This window comes from Cornus florida, unplaced genomic scaffold, assembly GCF_030987335.1.
Source record: "Cornus florida cultivar Cherokee Brave unplaced genomic scaffold, ASM3098733v1 CherokeeBrave_3.0.0_Hap2_Chr03, whole genome shotgun sequence".
NCBI lineage: Eukaryota > Viridiplantae > Streptophyta > Magnoliopsida > Cornales > Cornaceae > Cornus > Cornus florida.
This window is the reverse complement of record NW_026775573.1, coordinates 5853320-5865467: the sequence shown is the minus strand read 5'-3', so window position 1 is coordinate 5865467 and position 12148 is coordinate 5853320. Positions and strand designations below refer to the sequence as shown.

Below are 12148 nucleotides of genomic sequence, written 5' to 3'. Positions count from 1 at the left end.
AGGTAGGGTGGTTGTTTTATATACAACTATGCTCAGCTTTCGACAAATAGCTCGAGTTCAGCTTGTTAAAGTGTCGATTTGTGTTCGTTTGTTTAATAAACGAATTAAACTTGAACAAAAATTTTAGGCTCGTTTAATAAATTAGTCAATCTCAATTCGCTTTGTTTGTTCGTGATGTTCGTGAACTTGTTCACCGAACAAGTTTAAAGGCTTGTTTGGTGCTTGAAATATATATATATATACATATATATAAATGCAAGTATATGTAGTGGCAATTTGTGTTCGTGGGTTGTAATTGTGTTGTGTTAACTTATGGGTATTATACTAAACAGCTCAATTCGATTAATAATCGTGTCAAGAGTTCTCAACATTAACACGACATGTTTATCGAACGGGTTACACTTGTAATTCGTTTAATGACCTATTTATAAAATATATATATATATTATTTAAATTATTAATAATACTCAATAAATATTAAAAAAAAAAAAATACAAGTTTTAATTAGCCAAATTACTAAATAGTTTATTCACGCCATATATAGTTAAACGTATATAAACGGATTATACGGGTTGAATTAACTAAACGGGTTAATCGTGTCAACCCGTTTATGACCCGAACCCGTTTAAGGTTAACCCGAACCCGTTTAACTCGTGTCGTGTTCGAGTTGTGTTGGCGGGTCGTATCAACTTTTGCCACCCCTATATATATACTCTATCCGACCTATAAAATTTATTCATTTTGGGAATTGTGACTCGCAAAGAAAGGGTGGTTGTTTTATATACAAAAACTGTTGAGCTGGGCTCGAGTTTGCCCAAAAATTGTCTAGCTGAGCTCAAACTTCTATCCAAATAAGCTGAGCCAGAGTTTGTCCAAAAATTGTCGAGCTGAGCTCAAACTCCTATCCATAGCTGAGCCGAGCTCGAACACCCCCCAAGTTTGGCTCATTTACAGCGCTATATACAACCCTTTTGAGTAGAGAAGACATCTTGTTTGAAAATCGAAGTACCCGGTGAACTAGCAAAACCTTGTTCTAATTGGGCTCGTTTTTCAATCGAAATTTCTGTGTTTCTGTTTTTGACCGATAATGTGAGTGAATTTTTCCAAGCAAAAACATGATTGGTAAGAAAAGTATTGTAAGTTTGAAAAACAAAATGGTCAGTAAAAAAAAAGTTACCATCCTGTCAACTTTTTGTTTACAAATCCCTATTTTTATCCTTTTAAATCAGGACGAGAAGGATAAAACAAGTTTGGCTTCAAGCATTTCTAAGCTTTTACGGAGTCCCGAAGGAAATTTGCTTTTCTTATATGAACATTATATAGGAGTCGAGGAAAGAAAAGAAAAGAAAAGGTAATATTCCATCTTGGAGATGCATTTCACAACTCTTCTGTCTGTCTTGCAATGGTTATAGCACAGAAAGCTCAAATAGTGCAAAAAAGAACAAAGTTAAACTAGAAATACCATCTCATGTCACTTTAAAATCAAGAGTCACTAATTAAACCAGCCCACACTGTTTACTGTTTTAGTCTGGGTAGTGCCTGTGAGAGGACAACTCATATTTCACAATCAACACGCATCTGCGCTCCCGAATTACTGATTCTACCACTACAATCACAAACTCAACCACACATTTCTCCGAGAAAGGAAGTCAGAAGATAACACAGCTCTCAGGTTATGTTAGAAAAGCATCATATCGTGGAAAAACGTGTATTAAAAGAAAACTGAGAGAAAATGGACTACTAGAAAAGGAAGCTAATGGCATCAAATGGTTGCCTGAATCTTACTTAAAAAGCCATTTTGTTCTATATCTCACAACTACACTATCTGGAAAGAAGGTTGTATGAGGGTAGGTCTTCTAGACGTGTTATATCTTCTTGCATAAGCTCCCTTTCCAGCTGACGACGCGTAGCTTTCATCACCGACTGTAAGGAAAACATGATAAAAGAAGACAACAATATTAAAAATAGAAGTATATGTACTGTAAATTAGGCAGAGTCTAACTTCAGTAACAATCTTAAGTAATTTGCATATCAGTATCGTGTAATACTGCAGAATTTGTTTTGGGCTGCATTTGTTTCGATGCAAAACAGTTTTATGGTAAAACATTTTTTATGTAAATCTTTTACATTTAAAATGATTTCCTTTTGGTGTTTACATTGACACAAAAAAATACTTTTGAGAAAAAGAAGCATAGGGCAAAACGAAAAAAGACAAAAGAAAAAATGAACTGAAAAGCTGCAGCAGAGTACAAAATGATTACCATCATCATCCCCTTTACAGTTAAAAGGTAGATTACATATGTATAGTTCTATATCTTAGAGAGATCTATAAACTGCAATTTTACAAGAACTGGTATTGACATGTGTGTGTGTGTGAGCAATGAGATACTGGACTGGAGCGATGAAGATATACTTGTATCAATCTCATCAAATTGGCACTAAAAAAAAATATATATATATATATATATATAAACACACACGATACATAGAACAGGTACTCTATTCTTCATGTTCAAACATGATTATCTGCTTCTAGCATATAGTGATGTGAGCGATGAGATTGGTAAAAGGTACTGACAAAATCCGATTAATCCAAGGTACAATTCCAATCTGAGCAATGACTTGCGAAGTAGGATGATTTTTTATTGATATGAGTAGGTGAGAGAGACATGAACATATCCTCTGTTCTTGAAGATGAATGGGTAAAATGACTAGCCCATTTTAGATGGGTAAGTTATTTTTCTTAGAAAGGGGTAAAATATTTTACAAGAAAAATGTTTTACTTAACTTTATGTGCAACCAAACATGGAAAATAGGAAAATATTTTCCAAAAAATGTTTACGATGTTAATTTTTTTCTAAAAACATTTGTCATTTTTTAGTACACATTTTATAAAAAACTGAAAAAATATTCTACATGAAAAATATAATCAAATAGCCAAAACAGCTTACTGATTCAATTCCATGTATAATTTCTGGACTCTTTAAAGTGAGAACTCTCTACGTTACCCGAGAACAAACTACTAAAGTTGGAACTATCAAGTTATTTCTTATTCTCTACTACGCAGTTGCAAAACAATTTCTTAAAATCCCACATTTCTAGGGTTAGCAGAATCAAAACTGTACATTTCTCAGTTTCATCTACACAACCGTTATAATCCTTAATTTTGTTGGCATTAAGGGTCAGCTATGGAATTATACAGACTTTACTCAGGGACACATATTATCTGCCCAAGAATCGAAACGGTTCCATCAGCAGGAGTTTGGGCAATTTTAAATGAGATATCAGGACTTGCTTTTACTTGAAGAGGCCAACTTGACAGAAGTTTTGAGGAAGAAATTGGACTTACACGAGATGCCAATGATGGCAGTGATGATGCCGGGTATGGGAGTTGTCGTGAGGGTGCAGGCCTCACGATGAATGCCAGAGTAGCTGTGAAGGGGGAGGAGTAAAAGGAATAGTATTCAGCTTCTAATTTGAAGCTTGGAGGAGGTTCCATTCTGGAGCAAAGATTAAGATGATCAAGGAAGCAAGAGTGTGTATTGGTTTTCGGTCTAAGGACACAAAAGATTCAGTGAAGGTGGCTTCCCTTTTAAAAGGAAGAAGCAGAGAAGATAATTGAAAAGAAGGTTATTGTTCATATTGTTAGGATTTTAGGAATTTAGCCAATTTTAGATTGAAAAATGAACAAGATGATTTTAGGATTCTGGCCAAACAGCAAAAAATAAGAGGAAAGAAGTCCATTTTACATAAAAATGTTTTATGACAAAACATTTTATGTTGAAAAAAATGGGGCGTATATTAAAATCTCTCAAGTCTTGACAAGTTAACCTTAATGTGGAAGTTTTATAGTCAAATCACCAAAAAACAAAATTGGTACAGGGCAGCGAGATGCATTGGGCCAGTTGGAAGCTACGAAAAAACACATATACACAGACAAGAAAACAAAAAACAAAAGAAATTACGAAGAAAATAAGTTTTGCAGGTCAACTTCTGGGGGGACAAAATTGCTGGCTTCATGAATGCAAAAGAAATTACAAAGAAAATAAATTTTGCTGGTTAACTTCTGGGAATTTTTTTTAAAAAAGCTGCTGGTTTCATGAATGCAAAAGCACTTATGAATTAAGAACTAGAACCTTTCTAATTAAAGAACACTTACGTTGAAGTCCATGTATGACGCACGCATGGCAAGCCATTGATGATCCATCAGCTTGAATGTGATGCAATAGAGAAGATCAAATGCTGATTCACTTTCTGTCGGTCAAAGACAAAGACAAAAACATTTTTAATAAGAATCAAAATACTGACAACAGTTCATTGAGACATAGAACTAAATGAAGAATAATTAGTTTGCTCCTATTATCAAATTCATTGAGCATTCATCTCATCAGATCATTAATGAAAAACTGAAAATTTCATATTACTTTGCAAGTCTATAGATGCATACTAAATTGATCTCAACGTGTTTTTTTATTAGCATTTTTTAATAAAAAATCCATTAACAATAAATAAGAAAGAAGCTATTATAGGTCACAAAAAATGGCCCCACGTTACCTGCAAAGAACTTCAAAAAAGTTGCTCCTGCCAATGTTCGTGGCTTTACTGCATAATACATCAAAGAATTAGCTAATGAAAAACATGGAATTTGAAATCTATATTTCTTTCACGGAATTAACCAAGTCAGAATACATTGGTAGCCATGTATATTTAAACCACCTTCAAAACCATTTGCCAGACCTCTTGGGCACGTAGCAATAAAGAAACTTGTTCATGGTCAAAGGACCATTTCTTGATATTAAGGAATGGTTGGTTGATCACTACTCTAAGTTTTTGCAGCTCGGAATCATCAATCTGTGACCCAGGATGTAGAAGCAAGTAGTCTGGTGTAAACCCATGCTCTTCTCACCGAGGTGAAGGTACCTAACTATCTCTACGCTTACATGAAAAAAAATGTCCTCCCAATATAGGAAAAGTTCTAGGTTGGCAGACCATGACCTTGGTATGCTAAGAAATGAAATCGTTCGATTACTTTGTTAGTTTGTTAGCATGAATTTTCTTTCCTTTTCTTTTCTTTCTTTCTGTTTATTTTGGGTGGGGATGGGGGGGCCCAGGTATAATGGTAAAATAAATGAAGCCCAACTTGCTGAAAAACAAAGTTCATCCTGCTTTGAAGCTGTTTACAACTTTACATAAACAAATTAGACTCGTACAAAGACTTCATATATAGAAAGAACTCATTTCAAGTTTTACGAAAGAACGACTCCAAAGGAAACATGGGATACAAGTTCCATTCATGGTATCATTCTGAAAAATTCACTAGATATGCAAAATCTCTCGTCGAGAAAGATAAATCCTCATCAAATATTCAAAACAATACATACAACAAAAATACAAACCAGCTTCAAGATCAAGCATCTGAATAAGCATGAATGTGATGTTTACACCAGCTACAGCAAATGGGTACTCCCACATGGCCCGATCACCTTCCTGTTTCCATAGAAGATCCTGAAAGGATTTCTGCAGAAGCATATTTGATAAATTTTAGGATGAAAGGATGATAAAATGAGTGCTATATAATATAAGGTAAAATATAGATTCCTAACCACCCAAAATAAGTTAACACCATTTGAGAAAAACTTGATTTTTGCACGCTTCCACTGCTAACATTGTTCAATGTGTATACATGCTTTAGGAAGGGGAAAACTGAAAGAAATTGACATAGCTGACAGGGCCCTCACGCAATGCCTTCAATGTAAAATTATGCCTCCTATATTAGCAATTTAGCATAGTTGAGCGAAAGCATGGGGAACCAAAAGTGATAGCTTTTCACAGTTGAGCAAATGCAAGGGGAGAAATGATAGATTTTCCCCCTTTAGTAGTCATAACATGATTTGCTTTCAGCTTTTAATGCTCACTTAACATGGCGCACACTTGTCTATGCCTGTGAATTCAGCATTTAAACAAGTAAAATATGGAAAGGAGGTCAAAGCAGAAAAGGGGACAAGACACCGAGAAAAACCTTAGTATATTGGCTTCACTAAGAGGAATGCAATCAAGATCAAGTTTTTATCCTAATGCACAAGGAGCATAAAAAATATCACTAATTGCCGCAATGTCTTTGAAATCTTTGTGATAGATCGAATATCTTTAAACATACGCATTTTTTTAATTTGATTTATTGTGCACTTGGTTTTGCAATTGCACCGTTATATGGTACATTGTTTCAAACCACATATTTATTTGTTCCTTTCAAAACAATGAGGAACCAAATCTATTCATCTTCTCTAACAATCATACACGGCAAACCGTCAAAATACTTTCGTCATTGCCCCATCACATTACTACTTCATTGAATTGTTGTATTGTTATTTTTATTCACTTATTTATTTGGTTTTTCTATCAAAAACAAACTTATGTACAACAATATATGTTTATTAGCAAGTATTTATTTATTTAGGAATTTTTATAAATTTTCAAAAATTTCTATCAAATCTATTAATTTTCTGCTTTTTTTAAACTCACTTTTATCTACATTTTGAAAGAAGAAAAAAAATTAAACATTGTTTCATGTTTACACTATACAACACTAAATATAATATATATATATATATATATATACATGATTTAATAACTTACATCCTTTGGAAAGAAATCCAAAATATTTGAATAATTAGTAGATCCCACGAATAAGTATATTAAATTTAACGAAAAATAGCATTTTCATGTTAGATCTAGGTAGGGGAAGGAGAAAAAAAAAAAAAAAAAAAAAAAAAGTTACAATCCTACAGATTATTAGCAAGATCTGGAAGTTTTAATTGGATATATACAGGTGTTTTTGGCGTTTGGATTCATAGATCCAAGTGTTTGAAGTGGTAAGAATCTCGTGGGTTCACGTTTTGGAAAAAAAACAGCAGGAGTTTCAGTTGGGGGGCCAAAACGACGCCATCTCAAGAGTGATGGAGCAGTCACAAAGTCACCCTGAGTTGGCCACAAATCAGTCTCACCCTGCTATATCAGTGCGACTTAGCCGCAACCCTGATCAAGTCCATTGCTAGTTGGCTAATTCAGAGTGAGGTTTAATATCTTGAGCTTTATATAGATAACTAAGAGTCTACAGAAGATGTGAATGTTAAGACGCCACATCGTAGTAAATAAACCAATTGTTGTTGCCACATTAGAAGAAGCCACATGACAATACTCCAATCTTAGTAATGTGACCAATCATGTGACTTCCCAAATTGGAGAACTTAATTATTCATTTATTTAAGGGGAAAATGGTGGCTTCCACTATTCCAACGCACAGAAAAGTATTACACTAACCCATTACTACAGTAAAAATTTATTACACCCATACCAAATATACCAGTTCCAATTAAATTAAATAGTCTTCCTCATTCTAGACTAGGTTTTTCGTTATCATAAAATCATCTGGAGGAGCCAACCTTTTCATATTCTCATTTGGCATACAACATGGATCCATGTACCATATGACATTTGTACAGGAAGCATGACTGGGGAAACAACACGCCCTCACATATTCGAAGTGATGCTCCAAATAATGACAAGATACTTGAATGTCTTTTCTTTCTTTTCCTTTTCTTTCTTATTGCTTTTGTTCTTTTGCACAAAAAGAACAAAAGGAAGTTAGAAAGAAAAACACACTTAACTAACAGGCCAGTGGCCTAGCGGTATCAACCTCTTACTTCCCAAAGGGAGGTCGGGTTCAAGTCTCAGAAGAGACAAGTGTGTGTGAGTACCAACTAGGAAAAAAAAATGAAGTTAACTGCTTCAAACAACTTTCCAACAAGAGATGAGACGAGGTCTCCTCAGGGGTGGAGGAAAAACTAATTACTGCTTCTGCAACAACAACTGGTTACATTGAAGATACTAACCTGAGGTAGGCAGATAGAAGTGTAAATCAAATTTATATATAGAGCATAATACATGCAGCCTAGACATTTATCACCAAATCAATGTTGCATGCATACTTAATATTAGATTATGAACATAACTTGGGGGGAATTTGGAACATCTGGGTATTGTTGGCATTTCTAAATACACTTCCTAACTGGCAGGTTAGAAAAACTTTATTTTTTTGGGGGGTGGTGGTTGTTGGTTAAGGAATTCCTGTAAAACTTGATGTCATTGTAACAAAGTATTTCGCAAGTATATTATCTAAGGCAAGGAAAGCCAACGACCGTTGGAGGTACTCACTTGATTAGGAAAATACTAGCTACAAGAAGTCAGGGAAGGGGCCAGAAAATTTTGTGTGTGTGTGTGTTTTGGGGGGGGGGAATGTTTTAGTTTTAATAATTTTAGTGAGGGCAATAGTGGGATTTTATAGGTACATAAGTCAAAAAGAAAAAATCAGCAGGGCTATAATACTAAAAAAAAAATGAGTGCAATTGCCCCCACTAAGTTTTAAACAGGTCCATGCTTGCTTGAAGTTTTAGGAACGCTAAAGAGGAAACTGGCTTTCAACCAAGAGAGTATGCTACTTCCATTATAAAAATAACTGATTCTGGTTTCTCCTCCGCCATTGCCATTCTCTTTCTTTGCCATCATTTGTTCTTCGTTTTATCCTCAGTTTTCCCTTCAGCTTTTTAGTTATTCTTATTTCCCCTATCTTGATAAATACATTTCTTACAGAGTAAAAGTTTCCCAAATACAATAGAGCCACTTATCACTAATAATCATAGTTGAGAAATAACTTGTGTTACAAATGTTTTTTTCTCTAGGATTAAGAATCTCTCCTCCTGATTACAAGCAAGATTTTATAACAACTGGAAAGGGGATCTATGGGGCTCGAAATTTCAAAGCTTGCTATAAGGCCTCCATGCAAGTCTTTAATGGATATTTAATACACTTGCAAATCTCGAGTGCCAACATATTATTTACAAGTAACTATCACTTTTTGTTCTTTAATAAATATCATTTCAAAACCTTTATGCATTCGTTACCAAGTTCTTTGCAGAACTCATTAATAAAACTTTTGGCCACAAAAAACTTAGCCAAGTGGAACGTTGAGAACTCAGGTCCCCAGACGGGCAATTGTGAGTGTGTGTATGCTCGCGCGCGAGCCTTATAATTAATTAATAGAAAGAATATTTGACATCTAAGAACCTTCCCGTACCCTTAACAGATTGTTACATGACTGTGGAGATCAGGGAATAAGCATAGTCAGTCAGTTCAAACATATATGAAATAACACCTGGAATAAGCATTGTGACACATTACACAGCAGCACGTTTCCGTGCTGCTGTGAGTTATCAAGGGAAATTTAGTATATTCAAAAGAAAAAAGTAGTGTAACTCAACACTATTCTTGATATAAATTATTTTTAGAACCCATTTGCAAATACATTGACACCCCTTAAACAGTAATTGTATTGTTGTTAAATTTCTAATGATAAATGAAAACACTATGGCATAAAATAAATTAAAAAAAAAAAAAAAAAATCAGACTATTAGTTCTTAATCTTAAATGAAAACAAGTGCAGTCACCAAGTAATTGTAGCTGGGGAGCACCAAACTACTACTGACAACAGTTCAATATATATAATATTTGACATCTGTTAAGTCAAAGAATAACTTTCAAACATATATTGCAAAACTGAACATACCGGATAATTCTTAGCAAAGTACAATAAGTTCTCCAGTGATATAAAACCACCACCCCTACCGGAGGAATCCACATGTCAAAATTAAGCAACAGGGGGAGAAAACACATCAGAAAACACATCAGCACAAACAAATGAAATGAAGAAAACAAAAGAAATACCAGTGTACCTAAAGTCTGTCGATGGATCTTTTCCTTGCCAACCCATTTCCTTCCACTGCTCAGATATTAAATCACGAAGTTCTTCTTCCGGAAAGGCAGCATTCCACAAAGCCCTCAAAGCTCCCTGCAAAATAGAACCTTACTCTTCAAGATTAATCAATAAATTGAAGTCACACATGCATCAAACAACTTAATGGCCAGGTGGCAGGTATAATTAATAATTTTGAGGACATTCATTTCATCTCTTTGAATCAGATGTCAGTCCTGAAAAGAAAATGGAATCTTGAGGAAGAATAGCACCTGGTGTTCAGGGATTGAACTATCATAGGATACATCTATGCGGTTCTGTAGTCTTTGTAAGCATTCCTCCTAAGAGCACCAAAACGGAAGAAAACATCAAGGATTCTGTGGTATTACCTCGTTGTATCCAAAAAAAAATTGAAAAAACGAAAGATAAAAATGAGAATGGATCATGCGCATCAGGAAAACATGCCATTTTCCACGCTTAAATGATCATCAAATGACATATATGCATGTGTGTGACTTGGTATGCAACTATGCATGCAAACTATATAAAATTGATGCCAGGACCAAATTTGACCATGTAATCTACTTCGCTTAGGTATTCATTTCAGAAGGTGTTTCTTTTTTCTCCCTTTAAAACAAATTAGGAGACCGTATGTAGAAAATGAGTATTTGAAAGCTGTATCAAATACTGCCCAAACTATATATATAAATATGTGTGTGTGTGTGTGTGTGGTTCTAATATTAGTTTCTTGTTTGAACTTTATTTAACTAATATATACTTCAAGCTAATACTTAATACAATAAGTTCGAGCCTTAGAGCAGCCACTTTGGAAAATACCAAATGTCAAGTGTGTCCCAAGACCTCCCTCTTCAAGATCCTGCCATGACAGGACCAGAACAGGGTAATGCCCTTAATACTTTGGGCCAATACGTAATACCATGAAGAGAAAGAAGAAATATTAACTTCAAATCAATCATGCCACATGAATATTACCTGCACAGGAGTCAAATCAAATGATAGGCGAGCATCACTCTCTCTTCTCTGTGCACAGACACAAGAAAGACCTCTGCCTAGCCATGCTGCCGATCCTGCCACAACCTCAGCTGAAAGAATATATATATATATATATATTGGCTGATGATCACGGAATTCTAAATCAACAAATAGCACATGACAGATTTAGTCTAGATTAGCTAGTGATCCGTCATTTCACTTCACAACATGCCCAAAAAAAAAAATTAACGTGACAACAAATTGGCAAATTAGTCTACGGCATCTCCTCAATAAAGGAATACAGTACTATCTGCCATACTATAATATATACACAGGGGGTGGGGGAGAGGAAGCACTTCTAGCAGCTCACTCACCACAATTCTCAATGCAACCAGGCATGAATTTTATATGATCTAATTTCAATTGAAAGATCCAAACTTCTAATAAATTCAACCTGATGAAGGGAAGACAGAAATATGGGGAGGAGAGGGGGAAGGATAGAGGTGAAGAGAGAAAGATATACATGTCCATATATATATATATATATATATATATAGAAAGAGAGAGAGAGGTGCCAAATTAGGATTCTCATAATAAAAAAAATAAAAATAAAAACAACTAAGCGTAATATACCGGAAGTTGAATGGCATGTATTTTCTCGCTCGAGACCTTGCGATATCCTCCTGACCGCAACAAATGATTCACCTCGATCATCCATATCCGCCTTCGAGAGCAACTAAACCGCCATCACACCAAACTCAACCACCTTGGAATCGCACAATCAAAAACAGACCAAACGACAAAAAATCAGAGAATTCTCCAACTAAACTCGCCAAATTCGAACGAAAACCACCAGAACTCGATCTCAAATCCAAAATGCAGAGAAAAACGCAATCGAATCGGATCAAAACCAGTAAATACTTCAACTCCCGAAGATTCAACTCCGATTTATAAAACAAGAAATTCTAATGCTTCCTTCAAAACTTTCCGTTTCTGTAAAGGCAATAACTGGACGAAATGTACCGAAAGTGAATCAGACGAAAGCAGTTCTAGATCTCGAACATCTTCTTGATGAAAAACCAGAGCAGTTCTTGAAAAAAATGCAAGATTTCTTCGCAGATCAAAAAGTTAGGGTTTCAAGATTTGCGATAACGCGAAAGCGGTGAGAAAATGCAAGCTCTGTCTCTCTCTCTCTCTCTCTAAAGTGCACTTTCTTGCTCTATATTTTTGCCGGATTTCTTCGTCTCTGGAAGGATATATGTTGGACGGCCTTCGTGTCCAACACTATAGAGAGAGAGAAAGAGTGGTGGGACCCTACGGCGATTTGTTTTATAACTTTTATGTCAT

At 35.1% G+C, this 12148-nt stretch overlaps 1 protein-coding gene across 3 annotated transcripts; it reads right to left on the bottom strand.

Moving 5' to 3' along the window:
* Nucleotides 1-1447: 1447 nt before the first annotated feature.
* LOC132299185 (uncharacterized) lies at nt 1448-12069 on the bottom strand. 3 transcript variants are annotated; one of them, XM_059795668.1, is made up of 10 exons: nt 11435-12069; nt 11176-11255; nt 10802-10911; nt 10081-10149; nt 9789-9904; nt 9623-9677; nt 5397-5517; nt 4555-4602; nt 4160-4254; nt 1448-1923 (listed from the first exon to the last, which is right to left on the bottom strand). In XM_059795668.1, exons 1-10 carry the CDS (start codon nt 11449-11451, stop codon nt 1822-1824), a joined length of 813 nt encoding a protein of 270 aa, XP_059651651.1. In that variant the 5' UTR covers nt 11452-12069; the 3' UTR covers nt 1448-1821. The 3 variants fall into 3 exon arrangements, with proteins under 3 accessions (XP_059651651.1, XP_059651650.1, XP_059651652.1); XM_059795667.1 differs by lacking the exon at nt 11176-11255 and having other exon boundaries at nt 10802-10959; XM_059795669.1 differs by lacking the exon at nt 11176-11255 and having other exon boundaries at nt 11435-12068.
* Nucleotides 12070-12148: the final 79 nt, after the last annotated feature.

Bases quoted from the DNA above. Each gene is read 5' to 3' on its own strand.
- LOC132299185 (XM_059795667.1), bottom strand. From the start codon at position 11,519: ATGGATGATCGAGGTGAATCATTTGTTGCGGTCAGGAGGATATCGCAA. The intron at 10,150-10,801 runs GTAATATTCATG...TGGTGCTCTTAG, and splicing joins TTGATTTGACTCCTGTGCAG to GAGGAATGCTTACAAAGACT. The intron at 9,905-10,080 runs GTGCTATTCTTC...TCTATTTTGCAG, and splicing joins GTTCAATCCCTGAACACCAG to GGAGCTTTGAGGGCTTTGTG.